Source organism: Psammomys obesus, unplaced genomic scaffold (genome assembly GCF_907164565.1).
Source record: "Psammomys obesus unplaced genomic scaffold, mPsaObe1.curated_primary_1811, whole genome shotgun sequence".
NCBI lineage: Eukaryota > Metazoa > Chordata > Mammalia > Rodentia > Muridae > Psammomys > Psammomys obesus.
In genome coordinates, this window is record NW_026590699.1 from 7935490 (window position 1) to 7948929 (window position 13440).

Below are 13440 nucleotides of genomic sequence, written 5' to 3' on the forward strand. Positions count from 1 at the left end.
TTAAGATTCAGAAAGTTCTAAGAAAGACAGTTAAGACACAGGAAGCCAACAACTCAGTTCCAGGAAGTTCCTGAAACTGACCAGATTCACTAGGCCATCCATCTCCAAAGTTATATAAGCAGTAAGGACTGTTGAAGAGAGGAGGCCCTCTAAGCTGTTAAACTGCTTGCAGTTCATAAAGAGAGCTCTAGGGTTCCAACTTTGACAGCATGGGCTTTCAGAAGTTCAGCTGTCTATAAGTTATGCCTGATCCTGTAAACAGCCCCAATAAACTCATGTTTTGTTTTTAGTTGGATTTTGGTGATCTGTCATTGGTTCACTTTTCTATCTGGGGTAAGTAGACATTTTTTTCTCAGCTTCCCAGAAAGAAAGAGTGTTACAAACATATCAGGACAAGGCTGACTGTGTGGGAACACTGTCCCACCGACTGACGGTGTCTGGTGGTGAACACTGGATCCTTATCATGAGCAATGATGATCACCAGCAGGAGAGAAAGACTGTGTATTGGACGCAGATAATGATGTGTTGTTCTACCAACCAACTATATGCCATAACCAAGATCTTAGAAAGGAGTCTTCTAAGGAGCCTTTAGGCCTAAGACAAGGCACAATTTGGAGAAAGACTCCAGGTTAAAGGACATGAGGGATGAAGGATGGGGACAGGGGTACAAAGGGCCAAGTATAAGGTGGGACAAACATCTAGCTTGTCTGACATCCCAGTAACTTCTGATGCCATGATAAAATAACTCACTGAAGGCACTTAAGAGGGAAAGTGTTTCTTTTGGCTCTCAGTTCCAGGAAGGAACAGTCCATCACAGTTGGAGGTGGGGCATGGAGGTGGAGGGAGAAGCTCACTGGGCACATTGAGTCCTCAAGAAATGCAGCAAACAGGAAGTGAAGCTGGGCTAGTGATAGACCTCCTCCAACAGTCACACAAACTGCGCCACCAGCCAGTATCACGTGTGCAAGCCTCTTCACTCGGTGGCTCTCAGACAGGAGGTGAAAGGCAGAGCAAGTGTGACCCATCTTTCAAAAGGAACAGTTCGGAAATCAGAAGCTTGACTCTTGGAACTGTAAGGGAAAATCAGCTTAGAACATAATCACAGATCCAGAATCAAGGCAGCAGCAGAGCTTTCCAGAGTCAGCGGATAAAACGAAGAAAATTTTGTGAGCATTCTCTGCACACATTGCAGAGAAATACAGTGCAGAAGAAAGAAAAGGCACCACTAGTGGGAATCCCAGGGTTTAAGGGATCGACACTTAATTAGAAAACAGCAGAAGGAAGTCAGGGCCGGGAGAGAACAGGCAGGGCCTCCATTCAGGGAGAAGCAAGGAGCCCCACCTGGGAGGTGCTAAGGGGACACGGGGAGGACATTTGTCAGCCCCTGAGGAAAACCAGTGCGGAGGGGTGGCTGCCTCTCTGGGAAATGAACACAAGCATGCACCCAGCCCAGACTGTAGGCTTTGTGCCTGCACATGGCTCAGCTGTGAGTACCGTTTAGTGAGTCACAGTAAAGCAAACGGTAAGTAGCAATCTCACACCATTTTTGACATGGCTACATAGGAATTAGGAAACGTAAAATGCAGGTACACTGGATGGTGTCTGAGGGAAGCAGGGGTTAACCCTGATGAAAGGCATTCAAGGAAGCCTCCTGCCAGGGGAGCCTGGGAGGATCATAATAAAGTGAACTGGGATGCGCAGGCCCAGCTGAGAGCACAGGGGGGAGAGACCAGGAGGCACAGGGTTGCACAAGGAGCAGCCCATAAAATAGCCAGAGAAATACTGGAAGGTGCAGGGTAGCCAGGCATGAGAGGGCTTTAAGAGCATTTTGTGGGGATGTGACAATGTTTGCTGACACCTGGTGACACTGAAGACTCCTAAGAAGAGATGACAACATTTCATGGAATTCGTGCGTGAAACGGCAGTCTGGATGTAGCAGGTATCAACAGAGAGGGACAGAGGGTGCAATCCAGGATGGGTGACTTTGTAGGGGTGGGGCTGGCGAGGACAGAGGTGGGTAAACAGGGCAACTTGATAGCAGTGGGTTCTCCTATGCGTAAGGGTAGGTCAGAAGGAGCCCCCAAGAGACACCTGGACCAGAGACGACCTTAGTAGGTTGTGGCCAGCAGTGGGGGCGCTTCATTAGACTGGAGCCAGAGGTGCTAAGCAGCAGCTAGGAACCCTGACATGCAGAGAGGGTTAGGCAGGAGCGCATGTGTGTGCGTGTGTGTGAACAAAATAATATTTTATTTATTATTTCAGAATTTTATACAACATGTTTTGATCATAGGCTCCCTTCCTCCCCTGACTCCTCTCAGATCCAACCTTCTTCCCTTCTTCCCACCTAGTTTTGTGATTTCACGTGTGTTCGACCCCCACTCTCTCACCCTGGAGTGTGGCCCATACAAGAGGAGTCGTACCATTAACTAAAACCACTCCCCTCTCCCAGCAGCTAGGAGATGCCACTAGCTCCTCAGCTAGGGGTGCAGATTCGCACCTGCCTCCTCACTCTGCATGCTGGGGTTCTATCTGGCTTGAGAGTGCATAGGTCTTGTGCATGCTGTTGCAATTGCTGTGGGTTCATACGTGCAACTGTCCCAGTGTTCAGAGGACAATGTGTCCTTGGAGTTATCTACTGCCTCTGGCCTCACGGTCTTTATGCCTAAGGCTCAGAGGCCTTAGTGGACAGCCTCCTGCCGTCATTCACCAATAAAACATTGAAACAATTCGTAGTGACACACTGCCGGATCCCCAGATCAGCGCTCATCTCTCCAGAGAGAAGGGAGAGGATGGGAGGAACCACAGAGACCCACAGCTGGACATGGTGCAGAGACTAAGACTCTACAGAAGGTCCACCTCAGAACCGGACATCCGTATCATCCTGTCCTCCAAGGTTTAGGACAGTCATAGCAATAACACCCTTCTCAGGAAAATTACCTAAAACTGTTACCAAGGTCACAAACCATGCTGGAAAATAGATCAAAAGACCTAATTATGAACACTAAAATAAATTTATACTTAAAGTGTCACAGACAAAAGCAAAAATGTAAGGACATTATAAAATACTTAAGTATATTAAATGAAAGTCTCAGGATCTTTAAATCGTCCACAAATTAAAAAAATAATTAAAAAAGGACTCATGATTGAGGGTTTTTGTTTTGTTTTGTTTCTGGATGAACACAGAACACACATAGAAAGCAGGGGAGAAATGGCATGAATGACCAGGAAGGAACAAACATGCTCATTCTTATTAAACATTCCAAGAAAATGCATGTGCGATCACAGTTACTTATTTTGCCTCTCAAAATAACAAAGGCAGAGAAACTATTATAGCAACTTATGTAAAGAGGCTGGGGTGTGGGTCCCTTACAGCCATTCTTGAACTCTAAGACTCTGTGTGTCAGCCTTGCTCAATCTGTTTCCCCTCACTTTGGACCACTACCAGCCGGGACCACGTGTATAAACTTGCACAGTGTGCATTTGGTGGGGGGGGGGGTGTCCCTCTAGGCTATTTATGGGGCTTCAGCCTGCGTGGTCCGAGAGATTCAGTTCCCACCGTGCTTCTCATCTAATTCACGGGTGACCCCGTGGCTTCCCCACGCAAACTTCGAAAGCCTGTCAGGTTTTGCCTGGCTTCTGCTGACTGAACATGAACTGGGCTAGCATCTCCCTGGTGGGCTCCCCACAGACGTTCTGACGCAGCGGTTTGCATCCTTCCTTTTTCAAGCTGAGAAAATTGGAGTGCAGGGTTAGGCGCCATGCCCGTGTTTGGGGTGCCATCATGCCACATCTGGGGTTTGGAATACTGGCAGGGTACCCTGCCAGGAAGGGTATCACACTGGAGGCAATGAGAAAGCATAGTCCCAGCCCTCGGTCTTACAACACCTGTAAGAGAGCATTTGATTAAACGAACTCCAAATCAGAGATGATGGTATGACTTCAAGATGCCTCTGCTCAGGAGGAGCGGGGGAGGGCATGGCAGGTGAGCCAGCAAAGGCCCCCTCTGTTTCTCAGTGCATACAGCTGCAATACTCTTCCACTTGTGAGGTGGAGGCTTGCTTGCTTCATTCTAGCTCTTGGGACTGAACACAATCAGACAACAGTTGAATGTTGACGAACATGGACAGTTCCAGAAATAAAGTTGGAGAATGTGTATTGACGCATATTTTATGGGAACCTATTCCCAGGTCCCTGTTCTTGAGTTTATGAGTGATAGAAGCTATACTTTGCTACTCTCAGGTCTGAGTGACTGGGTCCTGAAGTCCCCCAGCTCAAGACAAAAGGAACAATGCAGGACTTCTGGTTCTGTTAAGAGATCTGCAGTCTTTCCCCTTATCCAGGTGCCTGGATAACCCAGGCTGCACACAGCGAGTGAATCCAATGCATCTAAAAAGAAAAGGGGTACATGGAAAGCCAAATGCAAGGACTCAGCTTTAACTGCCATTTTCCCAGTGCTCAGCAACAAAATGCATATTCATTGAGCAGCAAGAAAGAAAACCATACTGATCATAAAATGTCCTAGTTTGAACTTTTTATATCTCTACTTTGCCATAAAATAAACATCTTTATATTTACAATATTTTTGCCTGACATAGCTGGGACATTCTAACACCAAAGGCGGCTCCCAAATGTAATGATAAATAACCACAAGTCCATGGAATAATTAAGTACAAAAGAGAGTATCCAAGTCTGTGTTCACATCAGCAAAAGGATTGCAATTAAAGTAAGTGATCGCTATAATTAGCCACACATCACTGTATTTCAGCAAATGAGCAAGCATAATTATTTCTGGGAAACAGAGGTAGCATGCAGATCCTGGCACTCCAAAGAAATCATTTCCTAGAAAATAGTGCTATTTCTGTCTCATTCAGAACTTTAAATTATTTTAAATATTTACTTGCTTCTGGTGGCTTTATTTAGAATGGGCATTGACTGTACCATAGGCATGGGAATAATAACTCCATACCAAAATTCACCCCCAAGAGCTGGAGAGATGGCTCCGCGGGTTAAGAACATTTGCTGCTCTTCCAGAGGATCTGAGTTCAGGTCCCAGCTGCCATGCTGAGAGCCTCACAACTTGTGAAAAGTACTGCTGACCAACCACTAACTCAGGGCTAGCCCCATCCTGCTAGATTCCCTGCAAACGTCCTGGTATATCTGCATTGTGACCTTTCAATAGAAGAAAACTGGAAGGTGAAAGGTTTAGCACACGTCCCATGTTGAATATTATTGCATTGGACATGAGTTTGAACCTGGGCAGGACAACACTGTATGGTATTCCAGAGAATCTTAGGTCCTCTTCTGGCCTCCCGAGGTACTTTCACACAGGTGGCACCTATGGACACACACGCACACACACACACACCCCCCAAATAAAATAAAACAGACCCTTGCTCTCGTCTGGAGGTAGTGTGGTCAGGCGTAAGACACAGGCTGCACCTGGGGAACTTGCTTCGCTCTGTAACTCTGAGGGCTGGGTTTTTCTAGCTGGCTGCCCAGCACTCACTGCTTCATTCACAGGCAGCGCCCTTGCTTCTGTGGGCACATGCTTATTGAGACTCAAGCACACAGGGCCTGGAACTGGGCATTTTGATATTTCTGGGAAAACATCACAGCCCAGAAACTCAAGGTGCTCGTAAAAGTTCGGCTTCCACCTGTCAGATTGCTTGAGTCACTTGAGCCATTTCCAAGTTGTGGCTTTTTTTTTTTTTTTTTTTTTTGGCAGAACACATTAATTAAATATCTAGCTAAAGAGAAGTTGCCTTTCTTCCTCCCTCTCTAATTTATTTGCTTTCTGAACTGAAGAATTGTACCTACTATAAAGTCAAGAATATGGTGCACTCCCAGGGGACCCAGATACTCCCTAGACAAGTTGTGTCTCTAGTGAGGGGGCTCTCACCTAGGGCTCCTTATTGGGAATATATATGTATATATATTCTGTTAAGTTAGTTCTTTGACAATTCCACACATGCATATGAAGCATTCTGGCCACCCTCTCTTCCTACCTTCTTAGCTCTCTCCTACCCTATAACCTCACCCTCCTCCCCAGCTCTCTTTTTCCCTAGATTCAGACTTTTTACTGTAACAACCAGGGCCACCTGTGTTACTGTTGGATTGGGACTACCCACGGGAGCCTGGTGGAAATTCACCAGTGGGTACACACTGAAAGCAAGGACTCTCCCTTCCCTGCATCTACCCACAGGGTATATGGTTTCTGGAAGGCCCTGCTGGTCCCCTGCGATTGTAGGTGTGTAGGCACCAGGAACAGCTATCTCTGTGTGCTGACAACGCTAGACTCCACTGAGCATAATTTTGCATGGTTGATGTCTTTGGTCTAAATTTTTATCTGATCCCGTTTTGTTTCTGAGCACAGTTCAACCCTTGGCTGGCTAAATGTGTGAAAAATAGTTTTCTCCTAATTAATGTTTTTTTTCTTTTCTTGTTTCTTTGGCTCTACATGCGTCTTCGTCCCAGGGAAGTCTCTTTTCCTTTTCTTCCTATGTTTTCTTCTATAACTTTCACTGCTTTACATTTGGATCTTGAAGCTTCCTCATAGGAAATTAATTTACTACTCATGGACTGCTTAAGCTGTCTTCTACAGTTTTGAGAGAAATGTGTCTGTCTACGTAAATTTCCAAATTTGTTTTGGCACAAGTTTGTTCGTACTGTGATTTCTATAAGCTGGGAGTAACACCCCTTTGCACATCTGGAATCTGCTCTCTCTGCACATGCAACTTAGTTTAATCCGGGTGTGATATGTTTGTCACTTCTAGTCCCATGAGAAAACCAGCTCACACTTCCTTGTTTTTGTAATTTGGTGATGCATGCTTTTGTCTCTGGTTGTCTCTCTTCTCTTCTTTGCCTTTGCTGTTTCCACCTCCGCTCCTGTTCAGCACATGGGCACAGAGCATGCGCTTCAGGCTCTGGCTCCCGGCTGTGAAGTCATGAGCCACGACCTAGTCCCCACGTGTGGCTGATACATGAGCTTTAATTAGGAGGTTTCCGTGTTCAACTTAGATTAGGATCTGTTTCTCAAACCCACTGATTATTTAGAGATGCGTTTTTTTTTTATTTTTATTTTTTTATTTCAACAAAGGTTGGGTGGTTTCAGTTTGATGCAGAGGTGGCTTTGTTCACAGAGCTGCTTACTCGCCTCTGTGCATAGGGACCGGTGGCATTTGCCTCTCAACTTCTCTGGATTTGTGTCACCTCTCTGGAGCACACAGACCCCCTTAGCAATCTCACAGGTGTGTGCCTAGTACGCCTGTACAGTGCTCACACTTAGCTCTAAGGAACTCCTTCCCTGGATTGTGCCTCCATCTAAAATTCACTTCCAACATACAGAATTGTGACCAAGTGCTGCCATGCTTCCCCGGGGGTGGAAAAGCCGTGGCTTCCGCCCTGAAGGCTGTGGCTTGGACTGACTGTCCTGCTGTGGCCTTGGGAGGCTGGCCTTTGGGAAGGTCTGTGTGCATAGTTGGGTGTGGATTTCCTGAGGTCTGCTAGTGATGGTTGAGTGTCTTAGAGGGGCACTGCCCCTCGGTCAGGAGCTGAGGTGACCGGAGCTTTTTCTAACAGTTTGCCTGCTGAACAGTGAGGAAGCTCAGGGCTACCACAGCCTCCAGACACTTAGCAGATCTGCAGTAGTCCCTGTTCGCTGCATTAACTGTCAGAGTTTGGGGGTTAGGTCTCATGTAACAATGGATAATGAGACATCTGTTCAGTAGCGGAGGGAAGCTGAATTTATGTTCAGCTTTATGGAGTATGAATTAAGTGCTCGGAAGCACCTGTCCCCAGCGTTTGCATCGACACTGCTCATGTTGGGGTTATATGGGAAGGGTTCGCTGGGCTCTGTCACAAACCACCAAGTCAGACCCATACCTGGATGCTTTCACAGGGGCTAGGAAATTGGCAACCATTTCCATGCTTAATCACCCCCTCTTTCCCTAGAGCCCCAATAACCTTTCCCACTGTTCTGGGCGGGTACACACACATCGTTTCCCAGACTGTCTTCTCTCCCTGGAATCTGGGGTGTTTTGTTGTAGACACTGTGCCCATCAGCCACCTAAACCACTGTCTGATCAAATTTGATGTCACTGTGGTGTGGTGTGTGCCTTGTTTTCAGCTTCTGTTGGGCGGCTGAATTCCCATTCTGCAGGGGTTTCCTCCTTTCGTCCACTTCCTTTAGGGTGTGTGTCTCTCCGCTCTGACCTTTGAAGCTCTCAAGGGCAAACTGCAGGTGTCAGTTCTGCCTCTTGTTTCCCACCTGAGTTTAGTGCTCATGTACCTCATTAATCTTCTTTGTGTGTTGTTTTGTATCTAAAAATGGTGTGTGGAAATATTAAAAAGCCTAGACGTTTAGAATCCTTGGGAACAGCTTTACCTGTTCCCCCACCCCAGGGGCCTATGAATGCTAGAACCTCAGTTCAGCTTGGGGTTCAGATGATCCTCAGCTAACCCATGGTTCTGGTTCTGGTCGCTTGAAAGCTCTACCCACTCCATGGCCTTCTTGTGTCCTGGACTTAGTCTGAACCACAAGACTATAGGCTTTTCCAGTGCCCCCAGTGTCCCTGGGAGGAGAGCCTAAGACTCAGGCTGCCTGGCTGGCTAGCATGGCTGTCCTGGTTCCTCTTGATTGTCAACTTGAATGGACTTAGCATCACTTAGGATGGTATTTCTAGAGAGGGTTAACTGAGGAAGGATGGTACACCCTGAATGTGGGGTGTCACCCTGTTCTGGGTTCTTATATTAAATAAGAAAGGAAAAAGAATTGGGCTAGCCAGACACTGGCAGCCATCTCTCTTTGATCCCGGCTGCAGCAATGGAACCAGCCACCTCAGCTCCACTACCGACACCTTTCACGCATGGCAGAGTACATCCCCCTCAGAGCCAGCATAAACCATTCTCTCCTTAACTGGGCTTTTGTCGGAGCAAAGAAGGCAATAATGGGTGCTAAGTCTGCTGGTGCCTCTCTCAGCCTGTGCTCAGATTATCCTGTTAGGTCTTTGGCCACTTTCATCAGAATAAACAGAGATGGCTCATTGGTCTCTCCTGGGCATTCTCAGGAAAAAAGGGCTGGATTTTCCCATCAGGCAGTTCCAAATCCATACCAGGGAAAAAAGTAGTTTGAATGGACTTGGACATGTCAGCACCGCTAGTGTCCAAGGGATAGGCTCACCTGACAACCTTAAAGCCCATCTGTCATCTGAAGCTCCTTGGAATTCCCTTCCCTCACATTCCTAGCTGTGTGAAAACACTTAATTCAACAGTGTTGGTTGAATATTCATGTTCTCTCCAGTGCATGATACACCTTCCACCAGTCCCTGCAGACTGGCATCCCACCAAACTTCTGAAAAGCTGCCAAATGGTGAGCGACCTCTGCTTTGACCTGAGCAGTGAGCTGCTGACAGCAATGCCCACAGCTGAGCTTTGCAGTTTACGCTTTGTCTCAGTTACAAAGCTACTTCATTTATAACTGTTAAATGCACTCTTCCTGCACAGTAGATGTGGCTTAAAGCTTTGGCCCGCCAGCTCTCATGTTTAGAGGAGCTCACCGTTTGTGACAGGATTTCCATTTTCAGCTGTGAGGACGCTAGACAGAGAGCTGGACAGCTGAGTCCCATGGTTGTTTGCGTTTCTGTCTTGGGTCTCTGAAGCCATTTCTGATGAACTGGGTTCATCCCGGCTGCTCAGGTTCATGTTAGTTTCAAAACCTAAAATAAATTTTAGAAACGATTATTATTCTTGTCTAGTAAAGTACACTCCAAATTTGAGTAAAATGCTGGAAGAGACTAATTAATCAAGCATTAATTATTCTTCAAACAAATGCTCCAAAAGTCCTTAATGAAATCTGTAGCCTAGATAGCAGCCAATAATGTTGTCCCAATACCCTTAAACATAAGCAGCGGAAAGTAACTTATAATTTGCTATTTCCAAGCAACCAATTCCAAGTTTCTGATTCGTATCCAAGAGTTTGCTATAACATTTCCCATGCTGAACAGGTAATGAATTTTTGTGCTCAAACCATTTACTGACTGTACAGCAAGCTTATAGTTCTAAAAATATATATATACATGTTGAACAAGATTATAAAACTTGTATTATCTGTTTCAAGTGCTGAAACTAAACTTCAGGCACATGAAAATACATTTTCTACACTAAACAAATATACTTAGAGGCATGCAACGTGTGACTCACGCCAAGGGGTCTGAGGTATATGAAAACAGAAGCTGTCCTCCAATTCTAAGGGGCAAAGGGGGACTCTGAAAGTGGCGTGATGGCCGTAAAGTAAGAGCGGCAAGTGCAGGAGCATCGATGTGCTGATGTGTCCCTGTCACAGGCTCCCTGTGGCTCCTACGTGGTGCTGGTGAAGGAGAGCAAGGCTCAGAGGTCAGGTGATGCCACTCATCTCTTCCCAGTGCCAGTGTGACTCCATACTGTTTCCCACTTCACCTTCCATGTGACTCAGGTTCCCTCCCAGGGCATCCAGGTCCACCCAGGATGAGCTCTTGCTTCCATAGGATCCCCAGTTGTGTGTTTCTTCTCTCCTGTCATGCTTAGTGGGTCCTAACTGTCCTGGAAGTGGAGCCTTTCTAAGGTTTGATGCTAGCACACTAGTTAAAAGGGCTGATAAATATCATCTGAAATATTATACTTTGCTTATAGCAGAGCTATATTGTCATCCCTGATCCCAATAACTCAGACCCCAAGAAACAGAGGTGCTAGCCTTGCCCTATGGGAAGTGAGTTTTGAGTTCCTGGAGCTGCAGAGACACGTAACAGACCTTGGGCACACATAGTGTGCATCATTTTTACTACCTAAACATGCTATCTGTTCTTTCCTAAAATTTTCAGAATGGATGGCATTGGGAGAAGAAAAGAGGAGGCAGGGAGGGAAAGGGAAAAGGGAACAAAGAAGAAAGAAAAGAAACAAGGAAGGAAAAAGGGAAGGAAGGATAGAAAAATGGAGGAAAGGAAGGATGGAAGGAAGCAATGAAGGAAGGAAGGAAAGAAGGCCTGCCTAGTTAGTTTCTGAAGGTGGTCTTAACTTGTTTCTTCCTCACTCCCTCCATAGTATGCTCACTTCTTGTTCTCGGCCTGGCATTCATGCACCACAGCAGGTGTAGACTTCACCGTGGTGCTCTGTCTGGACCCACGCTTCAGCGCTGGCCACATGAGCACTGTGAGCCTGCAGCATGCTTCCCACCCAACCCTGTGTGGCTCACTGCTCTCTATCCAGTCACCCAGGGCCTCTCACATGGTCTGATCTGCTCGGAAAGAAAGACGTGTGAAGATGTAGAGGTAGGAAATGCTGGCTGGACAGAATAAAGACAAAATGATCAGATGTCATACTCCAAACCTTGACTGGCCAAGGCTACCTTGAGCAAAAGGAACAAACCCAGAGTCATTATACATATTGTATTTTATGCATATTTCAAAGCACACTGCAAAGTTCCAAGAGCAAAGCAGTGTTGACTAACACAGAAACAGGCATGGAGACCAAAGAGACAGAACAAGAGTCCAAAAACAAACCACGTTCCTGCTGCCAGCTGAGTATCTACATGGATGCTAAGGATACCACCACGAACAGGATGGCCATTTTAATAAACTGTGCTGATGTCATAGGCTCCCACCACTCCCCAGTTAAATCAAGTCATACTGCATTAAATTCTTAACTGTGCTATCTGAAACTACGGAATTACTAGAAGAAACAATGAGGGAAGAGCTTCAGGACATTACAGTGGATGGGAGTGGGTAGAGCAAAACCCCCAAAGCACAAGAAATATGGCCAAACATAGACAAATAGGATTATAGCAAACTGATAAGCTTGCACCTAGCAAAGGAAATAGTGAAGAGACAGCCTATGTAGCTGGAGAAAAGCATTTGCAAACCACACATCTGAGGAATGGTTAAAAAACAGAATATGCAAGGAACTCCAAAACCTCAACTGCAAAAATAACTGGACTGAAAGCAGACAGCAGACCTGGACACATGACAAGACATGGAATAGGAACATACATGAACAAGAACATACATGAATGAGAACGTACGTGAAAACATGCTCAGCATCACCAGTCACCAGGGACACAAAGATCAAATCAGTGCTGACTCTAGTAAGAAGAATGAGCGAAGGTATATGAAAGAAAAAAGATTGGTGCTCATGAGTATGTGTAGACATGGAATCCTTGTACACTGTGGGAATATAAATTGGCATATTTATTACACACTGTGCAGAAATTAATCATAGACACAGAAATCATGAGACAAAACAAGCTGCACCTGGGTACGTACTCAAAGAAACAAGTCAGCACATCAAAGAGACACTGGAACACCCACATTCTCTGAGGCATTAGTAATAATAGCTACTCTATAGCATCAGTCTAGGTAGTACCAACAGCTGGATGGTTAAAGAAAGTGAAGTAAATTCATGAGGGAATGCTACCAGGCCATACAGAGAATAATTTGGTCACTTGTGGCAACGTGGGTAGAAATGGCGACTCTGTCAACGTGCTAAAGCAGGAACAGAAAGAGGCATGCCTCATGATCTCACCCATTGACACAATTGCAAGACATCCATCTCCTAGGAGCAGAGAGGAGGAGGATGGTTACCGAAAGCAGAAGAGAGTTAAGAGAGAAAAGGAGTGATTGGCCCAGGGGCCACAGTCACAGTAGGAGAGAGAAGTTCTTGCTGCACAGCAGGGCAACAGATGACGCCAATGGAGTGAACATTTCAGAAAAAAGCTTTAACCATAAAGAAATGCAATAGGTTTGAGGAGATGTGCTTAACCTGACTAAAACATTACAGGATGTGTACGGCCATTCAAGTATCACTTGGTACCCTGTAAGCACACACAAGTTTATCTTTATCAGATAAGACAAACAGTTAAAAATGATCACAGTTTCAAACCAAGCACGTGACCTTCTGCTTACATGCCCCAGTGAGCAACAAGGTAGTCAGTTCTGCAGTGTACAGACACAAACATAATGCAATGGTCTTTGTGGAGTCAGCATTGCAGGGATGATGTCAATGGAGCCAGGGTGATCCTCCTGTCTGGGCTCCTTACAGTACCCAGTGCCAGAGCTAGGTGCTAGAGACTGGCCATGAGACCACATGGTCTTGCAGCTTGAGGCTCACCTCTTGGGAAGGGGCAACAAGCAAACATGCCCACAGGCAGAGTACTAGCAGGAGTGCAGTCCTGGATGAGTGAAAAATCTGAGTGGTAGAAAGGCTGATGGATCAAGCTATACGTTCACAGGAGGTATTTCAGCTCAGAGAAGAGCCAGAAAGAAGCTATGGGTACAGAGATAGACTCTATACTTATTTGAAGATCTTGCATCAAGAAAGGACTAGCCTTTCCCAGGAACCATGTAGCAGCCATCCAGATGAGCCATGAACATAGAAGCAAAGGAGTGATAGGGAGAGACATTGGTGGTGAGAGAG

The 13440-nt window shown here is 46.0% G+C and overlaps 1 protein-coding gene across 2 annotated transcripts in view; it reads right to left on the bottom strand.

Annotated features, from left to right (window-relative positions):
- The window catches only part of Myo16 (myosin XVI), a 449864-nt gene that overhangs the window by 30929 nt on the left and 405495 nt on the right, over positions 1 to 13440 (bottom strand). For both annotated transcript variants that reach the window (XM_055608467.1, XM_055608466.1), the window contains one exon: positions 9555 to 9713. In XM_055608467.1, the coding sequence (XP_055464442.1) occupies positions 9555 to 9713 (159 nt within the window). The remainder of the gene's footprint in view (positions 1 to 9554; positions 9714 to 13440) is intronic.